The following is a 27,719-nucleotide window of genomic DNA, read 5'->3' as shown; positions in this document are numbered from 1 at the left end:
AGCTTTAATTCCTCCATTGATTTTACTAATTCGTCTGGGCTAAGACCTGTAATTCCTGCTTGTGCTGTACCTGTTGTTGTTGTTGCTGTTACTGCCTCTGTTGTGACAACTGGAGCATTAGGTGCCAAATTTGTTCCAAGGGTGGAAGGGACTGCAGTGGAAACTACTAGAATCACATTGGGAAGCTGAGAGGTCGACTCTCCCTGCTTGTCCTTCAGTGATTTCTCCAATTCTTGTTCAGTTTCTTTTAACTGCTCATTAAGTTTCAAAACTAAATACATCAGTTCTTCTTTAGTTCTTTGTTGTATCACCTCAACTGTTTGTGGGTGCCGTGAAGGTGGAAATTTCAATTGCTTTCTCAAAGTGGCAATGTCTTCATCTTTCTTTTTAATTAAGGCTTCTGCAGCCTTCACATCTTTGGGATCATGACCCAACCCAATGATTAATTCTTCTAATGTTTTTATTCTGTTATCTTTAGCCTATGAGAAGACTTTCTCCTGTTGTAGTTTGGCAGTTGTGTTATTCAAAGAATTTTCCAGCCTTTGGGCCATCATAGCCTTACCAGTCAAGGTGGAATAAATCATCTCTCCAGTTTGTTTGTGCAATTCAATTTGATCCAAAGGATGAATATCCTTTGCCATAACCTCAAAATTGGTTCTGAGATAGTCTGCTGCTGATTGAGGCTGTTGCACTTTAGGTTTGAAATAACTCATTATCATTTTACCTTCCTTGATGTCATAGGCTGACATCAATCTGTTTTGATTAGTGGGAGCCATTTTCAAATATTGATTATAAACCTGAATCCTCAATGGATCATTTCTGGCTTTTATTTCCATAAATGTCTTCTTGATATATGAAGTGTATTTTCTTGGTGGTCTGAAAGATGATACCTCTGCACTTTGTTGTCTCTCTAGCTCCTGTCTCTATGAGCTAGTAGATGTTCCACCTACTGGGAATGTTTGATGACTATCTTTTCCTTCTTTCCTTTGACTATCAGTAGTCTCTTCAAAAAATTCCTCCTCTAAAAGAGGATTTAACCTTTGCCTTTTTGCACCAGGCTGCTTTAAGGGTCCACTGGTAGGGGTAGCTACTTCCCTGTCTCTTTTCTTATTCCTTTCCTCATTCAAAGGAGTCTGCAAAATTGGAGGTTCTCCCACATTGCCCTGAGTTGGGGGAGTTTGCATTTGGGCTTGTTCCTTGGAAGTTTCAGGCTGTTTTGACATTGTAGATTGCTCTGTGGCTTGTGTACTAGTCTCTATTTCTTTACCCTTGGAGGTCTTTGTGGCTGGTGTATTGGTCTGTTGTGAGTGCCTTTCAGAGGTCCCAGCTGCTGAGGCACTTATTCCTGATGTTGATTTCTGGGAACTATCATGATGTACCTGCCCAAAAGAATCTCAGTCAAGAGTCTTTTCAAGATCTTTCATTACATTTTCAATATTCATTTGTTCATTGTTAACAGCTACTAGGGTCCCCTCTCTCCATTCATCCATATTGGCAAACTGTTCAATTTCTGGGATCCTATGATGCATATAGGGAGACAACCTATTCTTCATTCTTCTATCACAGATAAAGCCCTGAGGGTCATATGGGGCCCAACCAAAGCTCTTTTGTAATCTAAGGTAGTCTTCTAGAATTCTTTTTGCTACTTCCCCTGCTTCTCTACTGTTGCAGACAAAAGGGCCTATTTGATGTTTGATCCTTAACTGTGCTTTCTTTTTGGCTTTGGTAAAGTGGATCAAATTTGAATTACACATCTACCTATAGTATTTCAATGCAAACAATTACATTGGGACATACTTTGGTAATTTAAAGGGGGCAAGCTCACAACCATATATCCTGAATTCTGTGAAATTCTGATATAGATACCAATCTCCCACTTTGTACTGTTTAGAAAGTTGAAGGGTCTTTCTAATATCACCACTGATCCTGGGAGGGGAAATCCCTGTTAACAAGGTAGTTGCTGGATGAATGAATAGGTCAATGAATTCATTATAGGAATAAGGGGTTTCAAAGGAATCATGGAAGACTGCAGACCAGAAGATCACAGACCTTGGATTTCCTCTGGTGTCAAGTTTCAGGACAGGGAATGGGAAGTTGTCTGATTGATAAAAGAGCATAAGATGGTATATAAAGGTGGAGTACTTGAAAACTCTTTCATTTTCTAGTCTCATGAACTGGTCATGAATCTTGTTAGCAATGTAGGAGGCAAAGTCATATTTGACAGCAGGGGGCTGTCCAGGAGTAAAGATTGACAACATTGCTAGGGTTAACTCGTCAACAAATCCACTAGTATTGAAACCCATTATTGATGATATCATGTCGATTATGAGTTGTCCCATAGTGTAAAGAAAGTTTGCAGGTAAGGAGGTGGGCCATCAGGCTGATTTTTTGGTGACATGAAAATTTGACAGAGGCGAGTAAGTTCCTCTTGGGATAATTTAACTGATTTCTCAAGTAAATCTCCCATCGAAAGGGGAGTCAGAGCTTGACTGGGATGAAATTGTAACATTTCATTAATTGACTCGACAGTTATTAGAAAAAGAATGTTTTGGCTCGGGGACATGACTGCTTGGCGATTAGGGTCGTAATTGGCATGGCAATGATGAATTATTTCTGGGAAAACACGAACTGAGGGTAGAAAATACATAGGAAGGTTGGATTCCCACAATCCTAGGATATCAGAGCCATTTAGGTAGTTATCTCTGCTTTGGCAAAAGACTCTTAGGTGATTTTTGTCAGTGATGAGGTCTTTTATCTGGAAGTCCTTATCAGCCAAAGGCAGATAGTCTAAATCTTTGTGAGGAGCATTTAGGGGTGCAACACTCAGGGCCATAGGGGTTTCCATGTCTGGTTCTTGTGTATTCAGATGGAAACAATGATTTTCTATAAAAAAATGGGTTTAACAGAGGGTCTGGGAACTTATATGATGAAGACAAAGACTGAATTGCAATGAATTTGGGCCTTTTCTGTCAATTTACAGTGGAAAACGAGAACTTGCAGGGTTTTATTGGGAATTTGGATAAATACCTGTGTTTGGGGAATGAACAGTGAAATAATAGGTGTTGGTAGTGGCTAACAGGCTCTGGGCTGCGTCGACTGCAAGTTTTTGAGCAAGTTGGCGGTTGAAAACTTCAGATAGTTGACCTTGACGTTCTTTGCATGGGGGCACAGGTTTTCGGTACAAAACAATGAAAACGACATTTGTTTGTTTTATTAACAATGTCAAGGGTTGGCAAGTTTTTTTGGTTTCGGGACGGGTGACGTCAGCGGGAAGTGAAGTGACATTTTTGTTGTATGCGGGAAAGCGGTAAGTGGTTTTGTATTGCACCGCTTTTGGGGATGGGCGGTAATTAGCCGGGAGCAAGCGATTCCATAGGATGTATGACGCGTGGCGGAGGTACGGGGAGAAAACCGCTTTGTGATCACGCGCTAACGCGCGGTCACAAAGGGGTGCGCAATATCGATGATAACTGTTGGATATGGGAGGTGTGATCGGACGGCTGACAGGAGGCGCGATGCGATGGGATTTAACAACAGCGGGCCCAACATAATTAAAGTTTAATTAATTATATCGGGGGTGGTATGATAGGTCGGGGAGGTTCTTAATTAACCATGAGGGTTAATTAATTCCTTATTAATGCAACGGGGATTAGGGCTGTTAACTAATTACGAGTTAACTAGTTAATCCCAGTTAAAATGTATTTATGGTTATTACTTAACCAAAGGGGCAGGATATATATAAATTTTGGGATTTTTGATAGTTTAAATAATACGGGATAAGGTGAATTTTTGTGCGGGAGTTACATAATATAAGTTAATAGTTAATATGGTAATGTAATGAAAAGTGCCAAGTAAAACATTAGAATTGTGTATTTAATTTAGGCTTGAATGAAAAAAAGGGTTTTTATGGGGTATTGTGTAATTTTCCTAAGTAAAATAGGATTTTACTTAGGAAAAGACTTATGAAAGTAAATGAATGACTTATGGATGGTTTTAAGTACTTAGGCTTTTAAATTATTAGGCTGAGGGTCTGGTCCCTTCAGAAGTCAGAGAAATGCTCTAAACCCCTCCAATTTAGAAAATGCCTTAGTCCTTAGGGGAAATTAGTGAGAATTTAGGGAAAAGTGAGGGGGGGAATTAAGTATTTGACCTTGCCTTGCTTTGAAATGCTTTCAGTGTAATGTCTGCCTTGCATTTGTGGTGAAAGTAAAGTTTAACACATTTCTAGAGTCATTATCCATCACATGTAATTCTGCAACATCATCTACCTACCCTGCCTACTTTAACCTAACATTTTTTCTTTTTTATTTGGGTGCACTTAAACTGGCAAATCCTTATCAATTTTTTTATTTTTAATTTTTAATTTTTTTTTTTTTTTTTTTTTTTTTTTTTTTTTTTTATGGAGAAATCTATCTAAATCTAACCTTATTACATCTAAGGGCTCAGATTAGACTGTTGAGCTCCTTTTATTCATTCTACCTATTTACTTATCTGCCAAAATTAAATTGTTTGGTCAGATTTTATTCTCTATATTTAAAACATAAAATTCAAATATGAACTAGCCAAGCTTAAGCTGTTTGACTGTTCATCAATTGTGGCATAAGTTAACAAGCTGCACACAATTGTTTATTACACAAGAGTAAAAAGTAGTGGCATTTAGACTTGCACATTTTCCTTGGTCTTTCTTTTGATGGAGTTCATTTTCTTTTACTTTTTTGACCATCTTTTTTATTCTTTTCACCCTTTGATTTTTCTTTTGGGGTATACTCTCTTTACATTTTTTTTTTTTTGATTTTTTGACAATATGGAAAACCTTTGCAACAAGTAAAGGTATGAACATATTACATAGCTCATCAAGTCAATCATGATATATGACACCTATTGGTATAGGAGCATAACAAGGCCAATAATGAAAACTAATTCTGTTATTTTCCGTGAGTAAACCTAAAAAGCATACTTCCAATTAGAATAATGTTGAATTGAGGCTTCTGTGATCCATATCAAGTTTATGAGAGATTTTTCGGCGTAAATCACAAGAACCATTTGTCGACGCGTTTCAAACCAACTAGTGTGGTTCATCGTCAGGACAAGTTGAAGAATCAGATCTAGATTACAAGTTAAATAGTCAGAGCAGAACATCCAACGGTAACTAACTAATGACTATATTTGACTAGGAAATGAATACAATGACTAACTAACGGCTATATTTGACTGGAAACGGCTAGTTGGATGGGATCCAAGGAAAAGGTGGGGGGATAACATATTTATTTATTTTTTATTATTTTTAAAAATTTTTGGGAGTTAATAGTAAGGATTTAAATAATTAATCAAATAATAGGGGTTAAAGTATTAATGAATTAAAAGACAAGTTAACTATTAAATAATTATTATAAATATACATATACATCTTATTATAAATTTACGTACACGAATAAACCTCTAGAATTTCTAAATATTTAGATATACTTATATGTTAAATTGTCAAATTATTTTAATAATAAATTAATAAAAAGGGGGGCTAAAAGACAAAATGGAAGGGGATAAAAGAAAAATATATAAAGGAGTTAATTATTAAATAATTATTATAAATATACATATATATCTTATTATTGAAATAAATTTACGAATAGATATTTAGGTATATTTATATGTTAAGTTGCTCAATTATTATAATTATAAATTAATCAAAGACATAAGATTGATTTTAATATTAAAGTCATTCTTATCCTATTATTGTTTAAGTCATAATTAATAATAGCATAACCAAATGTTACTATATGAACAAAAGCAACAGAGAGAAGGTTAAAGGATAATAAGGGGAAAGAAACAAAAAAGAAAACTAGAACCAATTGTAAAAAGATGGATGAGAGAAAGCAACTAGGAGGTGAGGGCTGGGACCCAACAACTACTGATCTTCCAGCGGTCATCTTTATTGAGATTGCTCGACTTTTTTTCAATTTCAAGGGCTTCCCTAAATTTACGGTGATGGAACTGCGACACTCTAGCGATAACACTAGCTTCCTCAATACAAACATGATGATTGGTTTTCTCTGCATGTTCTGCTAAAACAGACGACTTGGTTCTCCTATGTCTAAGGTCAGCTGCATGCTCACTAATCCTTTGATTAATGGAGCGACCAGTCTTACCAATATAGGGGGTTCCACAAGAACAAGGAATAATATATACCCCCTTCATGTCCTTAGGGTCGATAGGATCCTTCACAGATCTGAGGGACTTACGAATGGTGTTAAGAGGTCTATAATAACACCCTAAAGATTAATTGGAATAATTCGAAAGACTTTCTTCTACATTATGGATCACAAAAGTCTTAGATCTAACCCTAAAAATTAATTAGAATAATGTTAATAATACTATAAAAATTATTAAAATACATTAGTAATATTTTACAAAATATGTATACAGTGATGTGTGGTTTGACAGTAAGTCACTTGGGCGAAGCCTGGCAGACCGAAGTTCAAATCTCATTGAGTACAGTGACCTGTTGTGGTGGAAGCTAAAGGGGCGGATTCCCCAATCCCGTCTTGGCGGCACGTGAGTCTGCTCTTGCTAAAATCATTGGATGTTAGTATACCCGACTTGCAAGTGGTTGGCTATACTCTTGGTGTTATAGAGGCAGCTACGAGGATTGATCTCGGGTCTCCTATAGATTATGAATAAATCATAGGATTTTAGTATACCCGACTTGCAGGTGGTTGGTTGGCTATACTTTTGGTGTTATAGAGACATCTATGAGGATTGATCCTAGATCTCCCATAGATTATGAATAACAGTTACCGAGTCACCATGTGATTAAATATATATATATATATATATAACAAAATATATATAATTCATCACAGTTAAATTATAAAATATGACATTACAGTTAAAACACCCTACTTTGTTAGTTAGACCAATAATGAAAACTACCACTTATCTAATGCATTATTAATATTTTACAAAATATGTCACTGGTCAAGAAAAAAAATAAATAATAAAATATGACATTAGAGTTAAAACACCGTAGCTTGTGAGTTAGGCCAATAATGAAAACTACCACTGACTTAGATCAGATTTATCGTTACAGTACAACTCGGCCCACTGATTTCCCGGAGGTCACAGATTAATCGCTATGGTACACAAATCAGCCGACAAGAGGTAGCCCGTTGTAATCCACACTTCAACCCAAACAAATCATTTTTCAAATGTCATTAGCATTGTGGGCCGCGCCAATCGTACGTAAATAATCCACCATACTCCTTACTTGCCACGTGGATGAAATGGCAATTTTCCCGTTCGAAAGGAGCCACGGAACGTGAGTTTCAGTTGTTTTTGGTATTCCAACTCTGAAGAAGAAGCACCTCATCGTCGAGAACAGGAACTCGAACTCGAAACCTCTGGAACCCGAATAGGTTACAGGGTCGTTTGGCCGGAAAAAAGAGTGAGAAGAGTAGTTACCTAGCGTTCGGGATCTATGTCGACTGCTGCGGGTATCGTCCAGGGTTCGAACCTCATCGCCTCGCATCTGGGGCGAGCGCAGGAATGGAGGCTAAAGAACGGTGAGATCGTCAATTGCAGATCTGCTTTCCTCGGAAAATCGACATTTCTGACTTCTGGTTTCCGCTTGTCTGCGGAAATGAAGGGGAAGAGAAAAAGCTCTTCCTCTTCTTCTGCTAGTGTTGTCGTGCTCGCGTCTGGCGACGCTGCTGAAGTGCAGGTAGAGACGCCGGAAGAGGTTCTTTCCGGCGAGTGGCCGGGAAACTTCTCCATGCTCAACTATGAAGATCTGTCTTCTTACCTGGAGCCAATGATCTTTAAAGAGGAGGTAAATTGCTCCATCATCCTTATTTGTCTAAATCTTTGCTCTTTGTTGTTTCTAAAGATCCAAGCAGATGAATAAGCAATTAAGCAGAAGAAGCAAGCTGCTTTATAGACATTAAAATAATTTTTTTCCTGTTTATAAGCTATCTTTAACCCAGTAAACATTAAAATATTTTTTTTTTCTTCTTTTCATAATTAATCTTTTAAAATAATTGATATTTCTAAGTTGCTCAATAATTATGTTTTTTTTTCACATTCTTTTATTTTAGGGCCGCCACGGAGACGAATATTCTGTTGTCGAATTCTGCTGAACCTAAATTAAACGTTTTGAAATGTATTTTTCAGTTTCATACTGAGCTTCACAGTGTATAGTGTAATGTGATTTATGAAATATATGCGATTTTTGTAATATATGATTAGTTAGAATAATAAAATATAATAGTAACACTGTGTAAGGTTAAGCGCTGCACTGAATTTCTTTCTGTCAGGTACTACTGCCAAACACCTTGCTATTTCGCCAAAGTCACATGGGACTTGCATCTCGTTTCCTTACTGAGCGCTGCACACACTTTCTTTCTATTCAGTACCGCTGCTAACGCCTAGGGCTAATTGTTTTGCCAAAGTCACCTAAGGCTTGCAGTCAGAATCATTGCTCTTTCACAGTATGTCTAGTGAATATATGCGATTTTTGTAATCTGTGATTAGTTAGAAGAACCGATAATAATAATAACGCTTTGTAAGGCTGAGCTTTGCACTAAATTCTTTCTGTTAGGTGCTACTGCACGCCCAGGCAAAACATTTCCTGTTATAATAATAATAACACTTTGTAAGCCTGAGGGTTGCACTGAATTTCTTTCTGTTAGGTACTACTGAGTGGGTCGGAGTAAAAAAGCCTTACCAATGAACCAAGACCATGTTAGAAAATAAAAGGAAAAAAACTTTGAGAGTTGATCGAAGTAAAGTTTCTTACACAGGCTACCCGTGAAGATTAAATTTCACTGTCAAAGTTAATGTCAGGTTTTACTGTAGCAGTTTTCTTAATGAAGGTTAGCACTTCTACGAAAAAATGCTAAAAGCTGTAAAGTTAACCAATGAACCAACAGTCAAGATCCTGTTAGAAAATTAAAGGAAAATAAGCTGAGAGTGGATCGAAGTAAAGTTTCTTACATAGGAGACCTGTGAAGAGTATTGCAGGTCACTTTAACATTTGCGAAGCACTGTCAAAGTCAAGGTCAGGTTTTTACTGTAGCAAGTAAATTTTCTTAGTGTGTAGATTAGGACTTCCTTTTAAAGAATGTTAAAAGTTGTAAAATTTTAATTATAGTGAGAGAAGCCAGGTGCATTCTTCATCCCAGCATAGATGAGAGTATGGATTAGTGTAGATTTATATTAAACTCCGTTCTACCGAGCAATGGATTTATATTAAATTTTTTTAAGATATATTTTTTTAATATTTTATCATCTAATTTCATATCATGTATTAATTCTTTCATCTTAAATTAAAAAAAAAATTATATTTCTACCCACAACATTTATGTTAAATGAAAACACCTTTTTTTTAAACATTTCCGACCGCAACATTTATGTTAAATGAAAGCACTTTTTTTAAAACATTTCTGACCACAACATTTATGTTAAATGAAAATACCTTTTTTTAAAACATTTCTGACCACAACAACGATTTTCTATCTTTAAGCTCCCAAGCCAAAAAGCAAAATCTCACTTGTCTAATAAAGATACGACAAAAAGAACGAGTCCATATGTGCCAAAAAGATCCTTGCAAAACCAACTATACATGATTTCTGCTGTTCTAAAAAGTCGAAAGATCCATATCAATACTGAATGCGAACCGTTTACCATTTTTCCAAATAGGAATTAAAAAAACAGTGCTACATATTCAACAACATTCAAGGAAAAGATTTAGATATCTATAACCAGCTAACATTCAATGAGAATGTTACTTCACTGGCGCCTTGTGAGGATATCAGTATTGGGTCCTGTTAGGAAGCCTACTTTTGAAAGCTCATTTGCTTGAAAATTAAGTGAGAAAAATATGTACTTGCAAAAAGATCTTTTATGCCTTTGCCCTGGTCTAGAGTCAAATCCTTTTATCTAATTTGGAGTTATCTCAAAATCCCTATAAATTACAAATTTGGGACACCTTTATCCACTGCCAATTTTCGCAGAATCTTTAAAACAAACAGCTCCGCCTAATTTTTATGTTCCCTGCTGAAACCTATATAAATGATCATCAGCGAGGTATAGGGATCCTCCAACCCCACACACCGAACCTCTATCTTGCCTAGCTCCATCAAAGAAGCCCTCAGGACACTAACTTATCTATTTGAAATTGTTTTGAAATTCTAAACTTCAATAGTTTTGGATGGAACTTAAAATTTCCAAAGGTTGCTTTAATCAAGGATGCACAAGGATGCACATTGGAATCATGACATGCATCTATCTTGAAAAATGTCTACGTGAAAAGCTAACGAAATATTTCACACCACCGCAACTGTTGGCGTTATGAAAGCTTTCTACTCTATAATTTTTAATGCCTCTTCCACTCCAATGCCATGCCAACCATCCCTACATCCTGTCAGTGCTTCCATTTCTATCCACAGCAGAACAAATATAAACAAGAGTTTAATAAGGGTCATTTTCTTGTCCTTACTTACAAAGAAGACGTCTCATTCTTCCTCTTAATACAAAGAGTACGCCTCTCTGGACCATTTTGATCGTGTCTAAAACACATCCAAATCAAGGATTTGTTTTGAGAGACCATTGAGATTTAAACTTTGGATCTCAAAGGACCTTTACCTTTCACAAAATAGTATATTAACTATGGCTTACCTCTGGGAAAACCAAGACTATGGGTAAGAAAACGGTGTTTATCTTGCTGGAGAGCAGAACAGAGTTTTTTACCTTTATAGCCGAGATATAAATTAAAAGCAACTTAAAAGATAAATGATAAATGACATAAGAAAGAAAGAAAGAAATAAATTATTTTAATGTCCACGAGGCTAAAGATAGCCTATGAGACAAATTGCTTAAGATAGCCTATACGATGAATTGCTTCTTCATCTGCTTGATGTATTCGGCCCTTTTTCTGTGAAGCTTCACAATAAATGCTCCCAGCTTCTCGGCAATAATGAAAAGTAGAACCCTGGTTTCCCTCTAAACAACTACCAAAAGAAAGCATGTTTGGCCATCCCGTGAGGACGTGTGCCAGCACTAAATATCCTCTTGTTACTCAGGACCTTCATCACTAAGGATGGGGTTGGAGGGTTGCCTTCAAATTTCGAGCAGGCTCAATGGTTGCCATTAGGTTGACCTTGTTTTCCTCTGGGTGTGTCATTGTAATGTCAATTTGAAGTACTATGTAAATTGCGTCAAAGATCTTGTCTGTTAGATCCAATTTATGAAGAATAGCTTGCTCCTGTTGACCCCTTTCCTCCACTACTTGCGCTATGAAGGTTTTTTTCAGCTAGTAATCTTACGTGAGCTTGAAAATTTTGATATCCCTGGATTGTGAGAACCCTGTGATGATTCTTGGCTCCTCTGATAGTAGCTACTAGCCAGTGGCCCAGTAGTACTGTAGTACTAGCGCTGGAGTCTGGTCACCCTCACAGTGTACTTTTGTTGTAGAGGCCATTTCTAGCCTCCTTGGTTATGTGTTTTTTGTTTTGAGTCTTCGATCATGTATGACAGTTGACTATGTATTGCCATTGGGTACCATTTTAATATAATGGATTGGTTCATGAGCCTACTTTGATCATATGTTGTTTTCCATCTATATTATAATGCTGTGTGTTTGGAAACATAATGAAAATCTTTAAAATTATGTTTAAAATCTTTAAAATTATGTTTTTTTATAAAAAAAAAAATATTTAATGTATTTTTTACAACGACCGAGTCATTGAAATCGAGCCGGCCGAGTCATTACCGTTTCGGAGTCATTACCGTTTCGGAGTCGAGTCGGAGTCGGCCGAGTCGGAGTCGGAGAGTCTTAAAACATTGGTGATATCTATTCCTTGAATTTTGCCTCGACTTGGTTATTATAGAGAGTCTTGTTCTTTTTTGGGTAACTTCTTCCTTAACAGTAGTAGAGAAACGATGGTGGGAAGAAAAGGTTGCCCTCGTGGCATTTGTCCAGGCTCCAGTAATGCACTGGGGAGCCTTAGGGGGCAAAGGTTGCTCAACGACTTGTTTGTTTGCTACCTAAGCTCACTTTTGTTGAATTTGAAGCTCATTTTGTTGCCAGTATTCACAGTCCTAGGATGCGGGTGATTGACAGGAGTTGTGGAGCGGCGGAGGGGAAGAAATAGTGATGGCAGAGAGGAAACCCAATAACCAAGGGAAAAGAACTGAAGCTAGTGTAATATTCACTCACCCCAATAGGAAAATCAGATAGAAACCTTTACGATCATTGCGTATGATTGTAACTTGCTGCACATGGGTTTTGCCTGGTGGGTTGAACCACTACAAAGCAAGAAACCAACAAGAAAACTTGGAAGTGGAACTAGTGCCGAGGGAAGCAAACATGGAAGTGAACCGTTGCTATCTTAGAGCTCAACGACTCTTATTTCTTTATTGTTCCACCATTTTCTACTTCTTGGGTGAGCCATTTGAGGTAGTGGAGCAAGTGCCAAGGGAAGCAAACTTAGAAGTGGAAGCATTGCCATCGTAGAGCTCAACGACTCTTATTCCTTTAGTGTTCCACCATCTTCTACTTCTCGGGTAAGCCATTTGAGTTCCCATCTTTATTCCAACCATAATGCTAATGCTGCACGAGGTGGAATTAGATATTGCATTATAGATGATGGCCCAAATCTACAATGAGAGCTGCTATCCTATTCATCTTCCATAACCATGTTCCCACGTGAGTGAACCCACGCGGTATTGCATCCATGCCGCAAGTGGGGTTAGTCCTGTCACCACCTAATAATACCCATTAGGGATTTCTTAAACTATATTATTAACGTTTATAAAAATATGAAACTAGAGTGAAAACAATATTACCCTATGAATAAAACTTAGACCAATAATGAAACTCTCATTGACCTACCTTACGGCACAGATTTATCACTATATTACAACTCAGCCCACTGATTTACCTTAGAACACAGATTAAAGTGGGCGTTTTTCACCATGGATGAGGTTCAATTCTCACAAACGTTTTTTTTTTCTGGAGCCATAGAGTGACCTTGAGTTAGTGGTTGAACCTCGAGGTAGTGGTGGAACCTGTTGTTGCAACATTATATTAAATATTTTCGTATAATCCATACGCGTAGGAATAAAGTGAGACCTCCAGTTGGAAGAACGAATCTTCGGAACCCTATTTTTTTTGAAAGGATGATGGATGAAAAATTGTCCCCAATTCATCGTATACCTTTTGATCATATAGGGTGCTCGGAAATGGTCGAAATAGTGAAATGGGAGGATCGCTATGACTATAGCCCTTGGAAAGTCTTCTAAAGAAGCTTAGCGCATACCAAATCATAAGTTAACAACACCGGTTTCCTCCTTGGAGATTGCATGTTTAAACCAAAGGGGACTAAAGTGAGACCTCCAGTTGGAAGTGTTAGCCCATACCAAATCGTAAGTTAACAACACGGGTTTCCTCCTTAGATTGCATGTTTAAACCAAGGGGACTAAAGTGAGACCTCCAATTGGATGTGTCTTTAGATGTCTTAGCCCATACCGAATCATAAGTTTGTGCTAATATTCGGTTATTGCTACACACTAAAAAACACCAAATTGGCCCGCAAGCGGTATCGCACTGTTATCTATTTTCAACCCAAAGCAAATCATTTTTCAAATGTCATTAACATTGTGGGCTGTGCCGACTGATAATCATCTTGCTGAGTAACTGTTTCATATTTTGATATTTTTTTAATAGGTATAAAAAACACTGATAAATTTTTGTGAAGTCTAATTATTCTACATTTTGATCTTTTTAATAGAAATCCATTAATACCATTTCGTGAGATTGCGATTTTCTATTGATCAGAAAATAACCTATCCCGGGAAAATGCCCAATATGTACAACGTTTAAACTATGCTAATACCCAATATTCGTACATGCCACGTGGATAAAATGACAATTTATTCGTTCGAAGAAGAAGCAATTCATCGGCGACTTCAGGAACTCGAACTTGAAACCTCTGGAACTATTTTCGGTATTCTAACTCCGTGCAATTCATCGGCGACTTCAGGAACTCGAACTCGAAAACTCTGGAGCCCGAACAGGTTGCAGGGGCATTTGGCCGGAAAACAGAGTGAAAAGATTAGTTACCTACCAATCGGAATCTATGTCGACTGCTGCGTGTATCGTCCAGGGTTCGAATCTCGTCGCCTCGCATCTGGGGCGAGCACCGGTGTGGAGGCGGGAGAACGGTGTGATAGTCAACTGCAGATCCCCTTTTCTTGGGAAATTGACATTTTCGAGCTCTGGTTTACGCTGGTCCGTGGAAATGAAGGGGAAGAGAAGAAGTTCTTCCTCTTCTGCTAGTGTTGTCGTGTTTGCCTCTGGCGACGCTGCGGAAGTGCAGGTAGAGACGCCGGAAGAGGTTCTTTCCGGCGAGTGGCCGGGAAATTTCTCCATGCTTAACTTCGAAGATCTGTCTTCTTACCTGGAGCCTATGATCTTTAAAGCGGAGGTAGATTGCTCCGTTGTGTTTATTTTTATCCATTTTTTATCTTTTAAAATAGTTTGTATTTCTTAGTTGCTTGCCGATTCGGTGTTTTTTTTTTTGTTTGTTTGTTCATATTCTTTAATTCTATGGTTGCCGTCGAAAGGAAGATTCTGTGGCCGAATTTTTGCTAAGCCTAAATTGAACATTTTGCACTGTATTTTTCAGCTTTATGCTGAGCTGCAAAGTATGAAAGGCAATGCGATTTACGAAATGTATGCTATTTTTGTAATCTGTTATTTACTTAGAAGCATAAGTAATAATAATAACAGTTTGTAAGGTTGAGCGCTGCACTTAATTTCTTTCTGTTAGGTGCTACTGCCAACGCCTAGGGTTAGGACTTGTACCCAGCATCATTACTGAGCGACTTCCTTTTAACTATTTAGCCAAAGTCACCTAGATTTGCAGAGTTGCACCCAACATCTTACTCTTTGAGACATGCCATTGGACTGGGACAGACCTCAGTGATAATGGAACCTTGGTGGATGGTTTAATACTTTGTTCACTTTACCGGTGAACCAAGGCTCCGTTATATATTAGGGAATTTAATGTAAAATAATCTTTGAGAGCGGATCAGAGTAAAAAACCTCACCAATGATCCATGACCCTGTTAGAAAATTAAAGGAAAATAAGCTTTGACAGTGGATCGAAGTAAGATTCATCTTAAATCCATATTTATCAAGCAAGGTGTAGGATCAAATTTTATTACGTGTAAATTTTTCATGTCACATAAATTCTTTCATGGTAAATGATTTAAAAAAAAAAGTCACATTTTAAGAAATTTAATTCCTCTTGGTGGTGCTTGAGAGATCTGTGATTCTGTGTTTACGAATGGAGTTACACTGGTTTAGTTTTTAAAGTTGTCATATACGTATATATGTATGTAGTTATTTATGTTCTATTTAATTGTTTTTTGTCTTTGTCATGTTTCCTGACAACATCTCCTCTATACTGAGCTGTAGAGCACTTTGCTACTCCAGGTGTATAGAGAGCCCTTAAATTTTATATAATAAAATTGAAGCTCCAGAGATCCATTTTAACGCTGGATCTTTTAAAGACCAAGGACGTGTTTTTGATTTTGATAAAAATAAACCAGCATAGATCCATTCTAACTCCAGATCTTTTAAACACTGAGGAAGTGACTTGGTTTATTTTTTATTACACTAGCAGCTTAATAGAACTAGGTTTCTGATGGATGATGGATCTGTTATGAAAAAATAAAAGCTCTCATAAAATACTATATAATAAAAATAAATTTGCATAGATCCATCTTAATGCTGGATCGTTTAAAGTTACTTTAAAGTTAAACACAGGATGTGCCTCAGTTTTTGATAAAAATAAACCAGCATGGATCCAGCTTAACTCCACATCTTTTATTCACTGAGGATGCAATTAGGTTGCTTTTTTATTACTCTAGATGCTTAACAGAACTGTGTTTCTGATGGATGATGGATTTATTTTGGTGTTAGGTGACATTAGGCTTAAGAGAATCCTGTGAAAAAATTGAAAATTTCCCAAAGCTTGAACTAATTTGTTTCTCATTGTATACTGGTTCTTTCTTTAACCATTGGAAGAAATTTTTAACTTTTAATTGAATGCCGTACGAAATCAGATTACATGAATTGAAAATTTGTTTTAATCTTTAGGAAACGGCACTTAATCATGTTTATCTTAATCAAATCTATAGATTTTTCTTCTTTCTTTTTACTGAAGTATATGTTATTCATCGGGCAGTGAAATTGGACGTCATAATTTGCTTTATTCTTTTATGGGGTTGATTCAGGCACAACCTTCAGCATTCCTGGGTGATGTGATGTCAAAGACGATCCGGACAGCCACGGCAGAGCAGCTGTTGGAGGAAATTGACTATCATTTTGCCAGTATTTCAGGTCTTCCTGTCACTGACGAGGCTCTCAAGTGCATTGGAGTCATCTCTAAGAAGGACATAGCAAAAGCTCCCAAGGGGGTTTGTAACTTTATCACAAGCCTTAAATAAACTTACTGATTGTGTAAAATTAGCACCATATTGTGATTATTCTTATGATAAGACCGTTTTTTGGAATAGGATATAGTTTCTTTCTTACATGTGCTGTTGTCGTCTTTCTTTGTAATACGAGTCAGTAGGAAATGCCATTCAGAAACTAAACTGTACATGTTACCCACGTTAGCCAGGTGTAGATTTACTTCACTCTTGGCCACTTTCTCATTAGTGCTGTTATTTTATAAGTTGAACAATTATGCACCGGAAGCTCTTATAGAAACTTAGTTGGACTCAAAAGATTACTGGAAGTAGGCCGACCTTATAAACAGTTTGACAATGCCGCTTGCTTCACAAACATTTTGTATCCATTGACCAGAGTTCTTTGTGTGTCTAAATGGTTTTGTAGCTTGTGAGTTTCTTCCAGCCTCTATTTTCAGGAAGAATTATCTAGATCCACTCATGCATTTGCATTTTAGATGGGCCCAGTATTTATTGTTGGTGTTTGTTTGCATATTGGACTATAAGTTTCAAAAAAAGTGCTGTTGGGGCATAACTTCTTCCAAAGTTGACTTAAGGTATGCTTAAAGAAGAGAACGATCAATTAGAGTTAGGCATGTAGCTTTTGTTGATTATTCATATTCAGATGTTTGATTTATAAAATAAGGCTGTGAAACATAGAAACATGGTAATGACTAGCTAATGGAGTGGCACATATATCGTTATTACAATTTTTTTGGACTGGTTCAAATTTTTTTTCCTTGGAAAAAATTGTAAATTTTCATTAAAGAAAATGAGCAAATTACATTCTGTATATACATGTCCAGTATGTATTCTAAAGGACCATAGGCAACTCTGGTCACATAAGATCACTGTAGTTTATAGTCCAGAAAATGGGGAAGCATAAGTTCTTTGCTTCCTCCTAGCATAGGCCAAAAAAGAGTATTAATTCTCATGAACCTGTCCCATATGGACAACATAAACTGACCAAACCATAAGGTTCAATCTGCTAACTATAACTAATATAAATATATCTGATAAGTCTGAACAAAAATAGTACAGAATTTTCCAAGGTGCAGCATATCTGTAGCTGCCAAAACAGCACGATCATCTATGTAAGGTCTGTGTAAAAATCAAAAGTCATTCTGTCTTGAATTTCCTGTATCAGCTAGAGCCGCCTTGTATCCATCTCCAAGCCGCCTTTAGAGAGAACATCCGTGGCACTGTTCTGTTCCCTGTAAATGTGAGAGCATGAGAAAGAATCAAAACTTTTTTCTAATCGATGTCGTTCCTCCACAACTGGAAAATGTAGTAAGTCATGAAACTGTTGAGTTGAATTTATCCAATTGATTACCAAGAGAGAATCCCCAAAAATCTGAATATTTTTGCATCCTTTTTCAATAGAGAAAAGCAGGAGATCTTTGACGGCCAGAAGTTCAGCCCTGTTATTTGTACCCCTCCCCAGCCCCATTTTGATGTGAAAGGAATGAGATTGAGTCAAGTGAAGCACAGCACCACCACCCCACTACAAGCACCACCCTTTGAAGAAGCACCATCAAAAAAGCTCACGACATAGAATAATCCGGATCCTCAGCAATGATATGACGAGGGACTGAACCATCTTTCACATGAGAAAAATGTGAGAGAATGGAGATCCCCTCCATGGCCACCTGAGCTGGAAAAGAGGGGAGATCATGAAAGATTGTCTTGTTATGGGCCATCTAGATTCCCCAAGAAATGATGAGCGACTGTGCTTTGTGTTCATTGACTGAAGGGTAATCGAACCATGTCATCCAAGCCTCCACCATAGGCACCCTCCCAATGAACGAACAAACACACCAAACAAGTGAAAGAGCACGAAATGAAAAGATGAGTGACAATCCTCATTGGATTTACAAAGCTAACACCAACTCAGCCCAGATTTCTGTCTTTTTTGAAGCACATCCCATGAGGTACCTTATTTTCCAGCAGACATCACATAAATAATCTTGACTTAGTTGGGCATTTTTGTTTCCAAAGCAACATCGACCACCATTTGGGATCAACATTTCCATTAGCCACCGCAAGGTGCAAGTATCCCAACTTTGGTGTGTAATAATCGAAGGGAGAAATAGCCCACACAAGTTCATCCTCTCTGTCCAACAATCTAATATGTGGGCATCAAATAGAGCATCCATGTGTCTTTTCCAGTTCTCGTGAAAACCCTCCTCCAGATCCAGAGCACGCTTTGAAACCCAACGTTGACCCCAGATAGTAGTGAGTAAAGGATCCACCATCTGAGAGAGCCGTGTAAAGCCTCTGTCCCAAGATTCTCCACAAGAGGTTGGGGTAAAATATGTAAAATACCACTTCCAAGTCAAGGATCCAGCCCAATCTTGTCTTTCTACCCATTTCCAACTTTCCAAGCTAGAGTAGCTATGTTACCAGATCCGCAGGGGTCAAGAGAAGGAAACATGGATCCCCGCATCCGAACTGGATCCGTGTATGATCCGCCAGGGTGGTGCTTTAGCATCAAATGAAACCTTGCCCCGTGTTTAGGAGATGATTTAACTGGTTTGATGGCAGATTCGGTGGTTTTGGAGACGGAATGGGCGTTGACAACGAACTGCGAGAGGTTGCTTGGTTGTGAGATGTAGCATGGTTGGGGCGGCAACACATCGCAAGATGTAGTGTGGTCGGGGTGTTAGCAGCACATCACACTGCCAACAACTCAATGGTCGCTTAGTCGGGGCCGTGAGCAGCATAACGACGGTGACACCAGCTGGAGGGTCGGTAGGCATTGGTGGCAAAGTTGTTTTATTACGTTTTTTTTAATTTATATTAATATTTGTGCATGCGATTTTAATTAGTCTTTTATTTTATTCAATATATAGTATTATTAATGTTTCATATGGCAAGTTGTTTTATTATGTTTTTTTAATTTATATTAATATTTGTGCATGCAATTTTAATTAATTTTTTATTATATTCAATATATAGTATTATTAATATTTCATTTACAATAATTTATAATGTTAATTATAAATCAAATATAATACTAAATATTAACATTATTATTTAATATAATATTAAATATTAATATATTTAATCTATATTTATAATATTAATTTTTATTATAATTTAATTTTTTAAATATGATTAATATTTCGTTTATACATATTTAATTTATTAATGTGTAATTTATAATTTTAAAACATATAGATATCAACTTTAAATAAAATATATGTTTTTAAAATTATAAATTATAGTTTTATTAATATTTAATTTATATTAATGTTTAATTTATAGTTTTATATATTAATTAATTAATGTTTAATTTTAGATTTAAAAACATATATTGCTACTTGTGTATGGTTTTAATTTATATCTAATTATAAAGACCCATCATGACATGATTAGAGTGAAGGAACAAATATCAATAAAGATCCAAAATCTCCTTTGTGGTAGGATGTGGAAATTTTTGGCAAAAATGTTGGGGGTGGTTCATGCAAATGAGGATGTAGTGAATGCAATAGCATTCCAAATGGCTCATACGCTAGGGTGAAGGCCCATCTCACTGGGCAAACTAAAATAGGTGTGTTGCTATGCACCTACTTTATATTATTATTATCATATCAGTAGAGTGACCACTCATGAAGCACTCATTTTTGTATTACTACTATCATTTTTGTATGAGGCAACATGCATCATTTCAGTGTTTAGATTCATAAATTATTAAACTATGCTTTTTAAAATATAAAAAAATTATTATATTTTTTTGTACTTGTTGTATCCTCACCATTAACACTACTCAAAAGAATTTAACACTACTCTCCAAATTATTGAGATATTAGTTTTCTGCTTATTTTGCAATCTAACCCAGTCTTCCAAAGAAAACGGGGCAATGTATTTCTGAATCACCACAAATGTCCTGAGGCTTTGAGTTGAGAGAAGCTTTCATACTCCTTTAGCGGCCAACACTTTAGAGAAAAATACCAAGCTCTCTAGACCCCAACCACTTAGCAACTTCGGTAGAGCAATTTCCCCCATCTGACCCAAGGCAACACAAAACTATCTTGCTTACCAACCCAAAGAAAAGTAGCATAGAGTCTTCAAACTTTTACAATTATGCGTTTGGGAATCCAGGCTAGAGACATCCAATAAACAGGGATGATTTCTGGCATAGATTTAACCAACAGCAATCTGCGAACTCTTGAAATCTAGCTCAGGCTCCATCCTTTTAGCCACATTTCCAGCTTAGCAATTAGCCAAGACTAATTTGCTTTAGAGTAGTTGTTTGGTTTCAGAAGAAAACCCAGATATTTCAAACCTTCATCTAGCCCTTTAGAATCATACAGAAAAAGTCTTAGATGGTGCTGCACATTTGCCTTAGCCAAGTTATGTGTTGTAAGAGTAGACTTATGTTCATTAGTGATCATGCCAGTGGCTCTTCCTAAGAGCCTCAAAATATTATGCAAAATGCTAGCATCACTAAGTAGACCACTATAGAAGATGAGAATACAATCAACAAAAAGATGTGTGAGAGCCAAATCATGTGTGATATTAATTCCTAAAAAATCCCTACATCTTTTAACATCCGAATTAATTTACTCAAACCTTTAGCCACCAACAGGAAAAGAAGAGGAGAGAGAGGGAAACCATGATGAAGACTTCTTTGATCAAAAAAGAAGGGGGGAGGTTGACCCATTGGTAAGCACAACAAAGGAAACAATTTGAAGGCAGCTCATGACCCAAGCAATAAAGTCCACCTTGAAACCCAAATATGTAAGGAGGAGGCGAATATATAACCAACTAACACAGTCATAAGCTTTGGACAAGTCTATCTTGAGCATTGCCCCTTTAAGGTTGTGAATTTTGATGCTATGTAACCCTTCATGAGGCACACCAATCACCTTATGAATCTGATGCCCCTCCAAAAAGCTGAGATGTTCCATAGAAATAGTTCTATACAAGATCGACTTAACCCTCATAGCAATGTTGTTAATTTTAGTTAACAATGGAATGTTCTATGCTTAGCACAAATACTTCAATGTTCCTTTAGCAGCCCAATGACAATTTCCGATTTAGTTATCCAATAGCGATCACATTAACCATAAACCACATTGACAGTAACTTCAGATAGAACATGAACAATAAAAGTAGAAGGCAAGCCAAGACAAGAGGACACCAAATTTGGCAGATGCCAGGGAAAAACCCTTTGATCAATTTTTCTTAATATTATATCAAATGTTCAACAGATAGTGTACAATAAAGTCAAAATTGACTTGCCAAATGATGATTAAAGCAACCCTGTCAAATCTAAAACTTTCTGCAGCAGTCAACAGTCCTAACCAGAAAGTCCATGTTGGTCAAAGCAGCAACAAAATGTCCTCAAAGCAGCTTGGCCATACCCAGTCAAACTTAGCTTGATAAGGTGGTCAAAGTCAACCCAAAGCAGTGTTGAAAACAATGGTCAAACTTGGTCAACTTTGCGGTCAAGCCTGCACTCAACCTTGTCAGATCTTTGTGGTTAAGGTCAACAAAATGCCTCGGTTCCAACTTCCTATGCCAATATATGCGTCTTGCCAAAAATGAAATTCAGGTACAAAAACCGTTTAAAGGAAGTCAAACCACCCTTGGTCAACGCTGGTCAAACCTGCAACAGTCTCTAAAATTTTGACCTTGTAATTCTTCCTGCAATTTGTGCTGCTGCTGCCACACGTGTGAGGAAAAGAGATGCCTAATAAGCTGTGCGAACTAATCAGATGATGAGAGAGAAGAATGTGTGAGTGAGTGAGGTGCCAAATGAGGATGGAGGTCTCTTATATTTATACAAATCGTTGAGGGTCAAGAGACATGTCCATTGGGCTTCATGAGCCTATCTGATGATGTGTGGGCATAAATTCAAAAACACATTTATGCTTGTTCAAATTTGATGATCTTTAGGTCGATTTTGGTTCTTCTGAAAAGAGGAATTCAATGCAATCATCGTCTCCATCAAATGAGCTGTCCAAAGTGGAATTTGACCCTAGTTGGCAATTTTAACACTCCCTCCCAACTAGGGAGAATTCACCTTCGAATCCATACATCATGATGCCATCATGTACCATATTTGCATCTCGTCTCTGCTTTGTTGAATATTGATATAGATAATGAAGAAGAATTGATTGAGAGTGAACCACAAGACCTTACCACTCTCCACTAACAAAAGTCAGTCCAGGGGTAGAACCCCAATCAGACTTGATCCCAGATCAAGTTGTTGAACACCATGCATCCTAGACATAAGGAGTATGGTAGTACACGATGCGTCCATTTGTAGTGCTATGGTCCCTATCCTCTTTTCCCAACTCATTGGCCAGATGAGAGGTACTTCCCATGAGTTCTTGACTACATGGGTAGGATGTATGCTGGGGCACCTGCAGGAGAAGGTGAACCACTCATCCTGCTCATATGCCATAGGAGAAGGTGAACCACTCATCCTGCTCATATGCCATAGGAGAAGGTGAACCAGTCACCCTATGCATATACACGTGTCATCAATTGTAGGGGAAGGTGAACCAATCACCCTACAGACATGTCAATCATCATGGGGTATCACAGGGGAAGGTGAACCACTCACCCTATACACAGTGCACCTATAGGGGAAGGTGAACCACTCACCTTATGGTCACTCGTAGCTCCAAGAAGTACCCCAAGCCCTCAGGAGCTCCTAGAGCTCAGTGTCCAACTCAAGCGGGAACCTCATGAGAGGGTCCTTCCACGACTCCAAGTCTCTCTTGGAAGGCTAAGAATTTGACCTTCCCTAAGGGCTTTTTAAGGATGTTTGCAACCTGCTTATCTAAGAAATCAAAGTAGATCCGAATGAGAAGCAATAACTTGATGTGCTTTTTCTATCCACCACGCTGCTAGCCCAGTCAGTATCAGTATATCGATGTAGCCTCAAATTCCCGACAGTATATCTTAGCCCATCGTTGATTATGCCACAGAGATATACATTGGATTCTTAGCAGCTATCCAATGTATGTGATGAGGCTCAACCATAAATTGACTCAACGTATTCACAACGAAACATATGTCTGGTTGAGAGTTTACCAAGAACATCAGGGCCCCCACAAGTTGTCAATACTCAGAAAGGTTTGTCAATTTGAGCCCAACATCAATTCCACATAACTTCTTGAAGTTGAGTTCCATTGGAGTAGACATAGACTTGCAATCCACCATCCCACTTCTCTCTAGCATCTTCACAATGTATTTTCCTTGAGAAAGGAAAATCTCACCTGGATTTTGCCAGACCTCCAGGCCTACGAAGTAGTGCATCAATCCTAGGTCCTTCATCTCAAACTTGAAAGTCAACTCCCTCTTGCATTGATAAATGAGAGGCTCGACACTTGTCAGAAAGAGATCATCAACATAAAGGACCAAAATGAGAGGCATGTCCTTTTCAACCTTGAAGTATAGGTCATGATCAACCTAGCTCCTCGTGAATCCCACTTCATAAGATAGCTATCAATCCTCTCATACCAAACCCTAGGGGCTTGCTTCAAGCCATAGAGGGATTTCTTCAACCTGCATACATGTGCCCTTCTATCTTGTACTCGAACCCTTGAGGTTGTTCCAAGTAGACTTCCTCCTTAAGCGAGCCATGCAAGAAAGCAGTCTTAATGTCCATTTGATGTAGGCTCCATCCTTGAGTGGCAGCGAGAGCAATAATAGATCAGATAGTGGTATATCAGACAATCGGTGCAAATATCTCGTCATAGTCCACTCCTTCCTTTTGAGAGAAGCCACGAGTTATGAACCTAGCCTTATATTTTTCAGCACTCCCATCAGCTTCATGTTTAATTTTGTAAAGCCATTTAGAAGTGACCACAGACTTGTCCTTAGTTCTAGGCACCACATCCCAGACATCATTTTTCATGATCGATTCATATTCCTCATTCATCGCATCCTTCCATGCTTGATGTTTTACAACTTCTTCGTACATGCATGGTTCAACTTGAACAGTAGTATTCATAGCAACCAGGTACCCTTGATACCTGTTTGGTTTCTTACTTTCGCAAAATGTTCGTCTTGGAGTAGTATGTCTTTCAACATCTTTGAGAGTATCTTTGAGCCATAGAGGTCTTTTCCTTGAGGTAGAGGGATCACTAGGAGGTGGATCAATAGGATCCATTAAACCATCAATATCAGGGATATGCTCATCCTTCAGAGGTTCATCTTGTTTTTCGGCAACATCATCATCGTCCTTTCTTGGAATAGGGAGATCTCTTGCTTTCCCATGGGTAGTGTCTTCATCAAAGGTGACATCACGACTTACTTCCACATCTCTTTGACTAGTTACATAGATCCTATATGCCTTTGAATTGTCACTGTAGCCAACGAATATACCCTTCTTCCCAGATGTTTCCAACTTGTTTCTTCTCTCTTTAGGCACATGAAAGTACACAGGACAACCCAATATTCTAAAATGAGAAACATCGTTTTTTTTACCAGTGAAAACTTCCTCGGGTGTCTTGAAATCCAATGCTTGATGTGGGCTCCTATTTTGAGCATATACAACAGTGTTGGTAGCTTCTCCCCATAAGAAATTTGGTAGGTCTTGATTATGGAGCATGGCACAGGTGGGTTCCATGATTGTTCGATTCTTCCTTTCAGCGACGCCATTTTGCTTAGGAGTGTATGGAACAATTGTTTCCCTCTTAATGCTAGCCTCTCTACTAAATTCATTGAATTCATTTGATTCATACTCAGTTCCATTGTCGGTCCTTAATATCCCGATTTTCTTCCTATTTGATTTTCTACCAATGCTTTGAAAGAACATAACCATTTGAACACTTTATCCTTTTTCAAGAAATAGATCCATGTTTTGCGAGAGTAGTTATCCACAAAGATTGCTTTTATAAGTATCCTCCTAACTATGTTATAGGCAACATACCAAATAGGTCAGAATGGACCAATTGGAGAATATCGGTTGTCTTGCGTTCACTAGAAGGTAATGGCCCCATTGTAAGTTTCCCAGTTGCACAATCCTAACAAACACCTTCATGGTTCATATTGAACTCGGGGATACATGTGACCATGTAAGGCTTTGTAATGTAAATGGGTGAACCTCTAGTGCCATAGCTCAGATTGAAGAGAAGTATCGCTTGCTCCTTTGATTGCCATTGCCTTTGAAATTGTTGTTGTTGTTATTGTCGTCATCCCTTGGAGAATTCTTGTTGTGAGGACACTCTCTAACATAGTGGCCGAACCTGTTGCAATTGTAGCACCTTCCTTTCCTTTCTTGGATCCTTGACCCTGTCTCCTCCGACCAACATTATTATTCCTTTTTGTATGAGTGGAGGAAGCAGTAGGTTCATTTCCATTTGAAGGCTTGTCTCTCTCCATCATCCTAGTCTCCTTTTTAGTGCTTCTAGCCAATAACTCATCGAAACTAGGTATCCCGTCATTGTTGAGAATGGTGGTGACAAATACATCCCATGGTCTTGGAAGACCTCCAAGAGCAATGAGAGAGAGCTCTCTGTCAGAAATAACTAGAGTTATTAGGACTGCATTGAATCGGCCGGTCCGACTGGTTTGAGGCCAAAACCAGTTTAGACTGGTGACCTAAACTGTTTTTGGCTAGTTCAGTACCGAATCAACTGGTTTGGTGCTGAACCAACCTTTTTTCATTGAACCAACCAGTTTTGTACATTGTTGCCAAGGACCCTTTAAACACAATTTTTTTCTTCATAAAAACAATGATTTTTGACGGGGGAAGCCTAGTATGTGACCATATTCCCTACTAATGCTATGCGATTCATGGTAATGCTAAATTCTTGAAGTAAAAGTGACATTCTCCTTTATCTTTCATTTTCATCCTTTTACTTAAATTTTTAACATTACCATGAAGTGACTCAGGATGTTTGAAAGTGGTTCTGACCTCATTGGATTTCATATGGAGAAAGTAGAATTTTAGATCTCACTCAAAATCTAGCAGACTTAACAATTTTCCAGGATTTTAGGATTTGGGGGATTGCAACGCTACATTGGATTTTGTCATGTACAAGGGTATGGAACTAGTATTTAATCAAGAGCACCAAGCCCTCTGTGTACCTTGATGTTAGTGGCATTGGTTGTCGAACTCCTTTATCATGAGCCTACTAAAAAAAGCATCCATCACTCAAACAAAACCTTGAATTGACATGCTATGCTTTTTCTATCTTATTTTAATGCTTAGAGGGTGATATTGATGACGAAGATCCCAATATAGGCAATTATTTTGATGATATGTAGGTATTTGTTGTAGCATAACTTTTTTTGGATGCTAGAGGCCATGCAAATCTTATTTGCTGATGTATTTTCGGTTCAAAGATGGATTGCACTTGGTGCCATTTTGGTTATGTTCACCCTTACATGCTATATAAATGAGAACTTTTGCTTATTTGTGTATAAATGGTTTGGATTCATGTGGATGCACATGAATATATATGTTTTTCTTTAAAATTTGAATATTTTATGTGTTTTTGGTTCACTGGTTTTTTTATCGGTTCTAACCATTCCCGGTCTAGGGTGTCTACCAGTTCAATGACTGGTCCGGTTTTGATAACTATGGAAATAACTTCTCCAATAGATAGCAAGTCATTCTTGATTTGAGTTATTCTCATGAAGTAGGATTGAATAGACTCGCCTTTATCCATCTTGATATCCTTCACTTCTCCAATAGATAGCAAGTCATTCTTGATTTGAGTTATTCTCATGAAGTAGGATTGAATAGACTCCCCTTTATCCATCTTGATATCCTTCACTTCTCCAATAGATAGCAAGTCATTCTTGATTTGAGTTATTCTTATGAAGTAGGATTGAATAGACTCCTCTTTATCCATCTTGATATCCTTCAACTTGTTTTTGAGAAAGAGGATTTGATTTGCATTGTTCACTTTAAATATCGCAACCAGCTTATCTAATATCTCCTTAAAAGATCCCAAATTAGAAATATAGGCAACTAAATGCTTTTGAATAGAGTCAACCAAAAATTTCTTTGCTTTGACCTCCCCTTTTCTAGACTTCGTCTTAGTAGCAGCCAGTGCATTTGAAGGAGGCTCCACCACTTTTCCCTGCACATAGTCCAATACTTCATGTTCCTCCAAAGTCAGGTCCAAAGTCATCTTCCATGCATGATAGTCAGATTTATCATTGAGCTTGTCCTCAGTCTTGAACTAAGATGTAGAAGCCATTGATATTTGTCCAATAGATCTCTCTTAGTGATT

General features: G+C 37.7%; 1 protein-coding gene across 2 annotated transcripts in view; it reads left to right on the top strand.

Annotated features, from left to right (window-relative positions):
- The first annotated feature begins 7,296 nt into the window (after window positions 1–7,296).
- The window catches only part of LOC149190194 (inosine-5'-monophosphate dehydrogenase-like), a 55,329-nt gene continuing 34,906 nt past the window's right edge, over window positions 7,297–27,719 (top strand). Inside the window, exons 1-2 of one of the 2 annotated variants that reach the window (XM_089412069.1) lie at window positions 7,297–7,825; window positions 16,297–16,479. In XM_089412069.1, coding sequence (XP_089268195.1) covers window positions 7,475–7,825; window positions 16,297–16,479 — 534 coding nt within the window. In that variant the 5' untranslated portion in view covers window positions 7,297–7,474. Of the gene's footprint in view, window positions 7,826–13,938; window positions 14,481–16,296; window positions 16,480–27,719 lie in introns of those variants that run through there. The other variant, XM_089412070.1, reaches the window with a different exon arrangement.

The sequence above is a fragment of the Pinus tabuliformis genome, chromosome 3_1 (genome assembly GCF_031772625.1).
Source record: "Pinus tabuliformis cultivar Carrire ecotype Pingquan chromosome 3_1, CPIR1, whole genome shotgun sequence".
NCBI classification, from domain to species: Eukaryota; Viridiplantae; Streptophyta; class Pinopsida; order Pinales; family Pinaceae; genus Pinus; species Pinus tabuliformis.
This window is presented reverse-complemented; position numbering and strand designations above follow the sequence as displayed.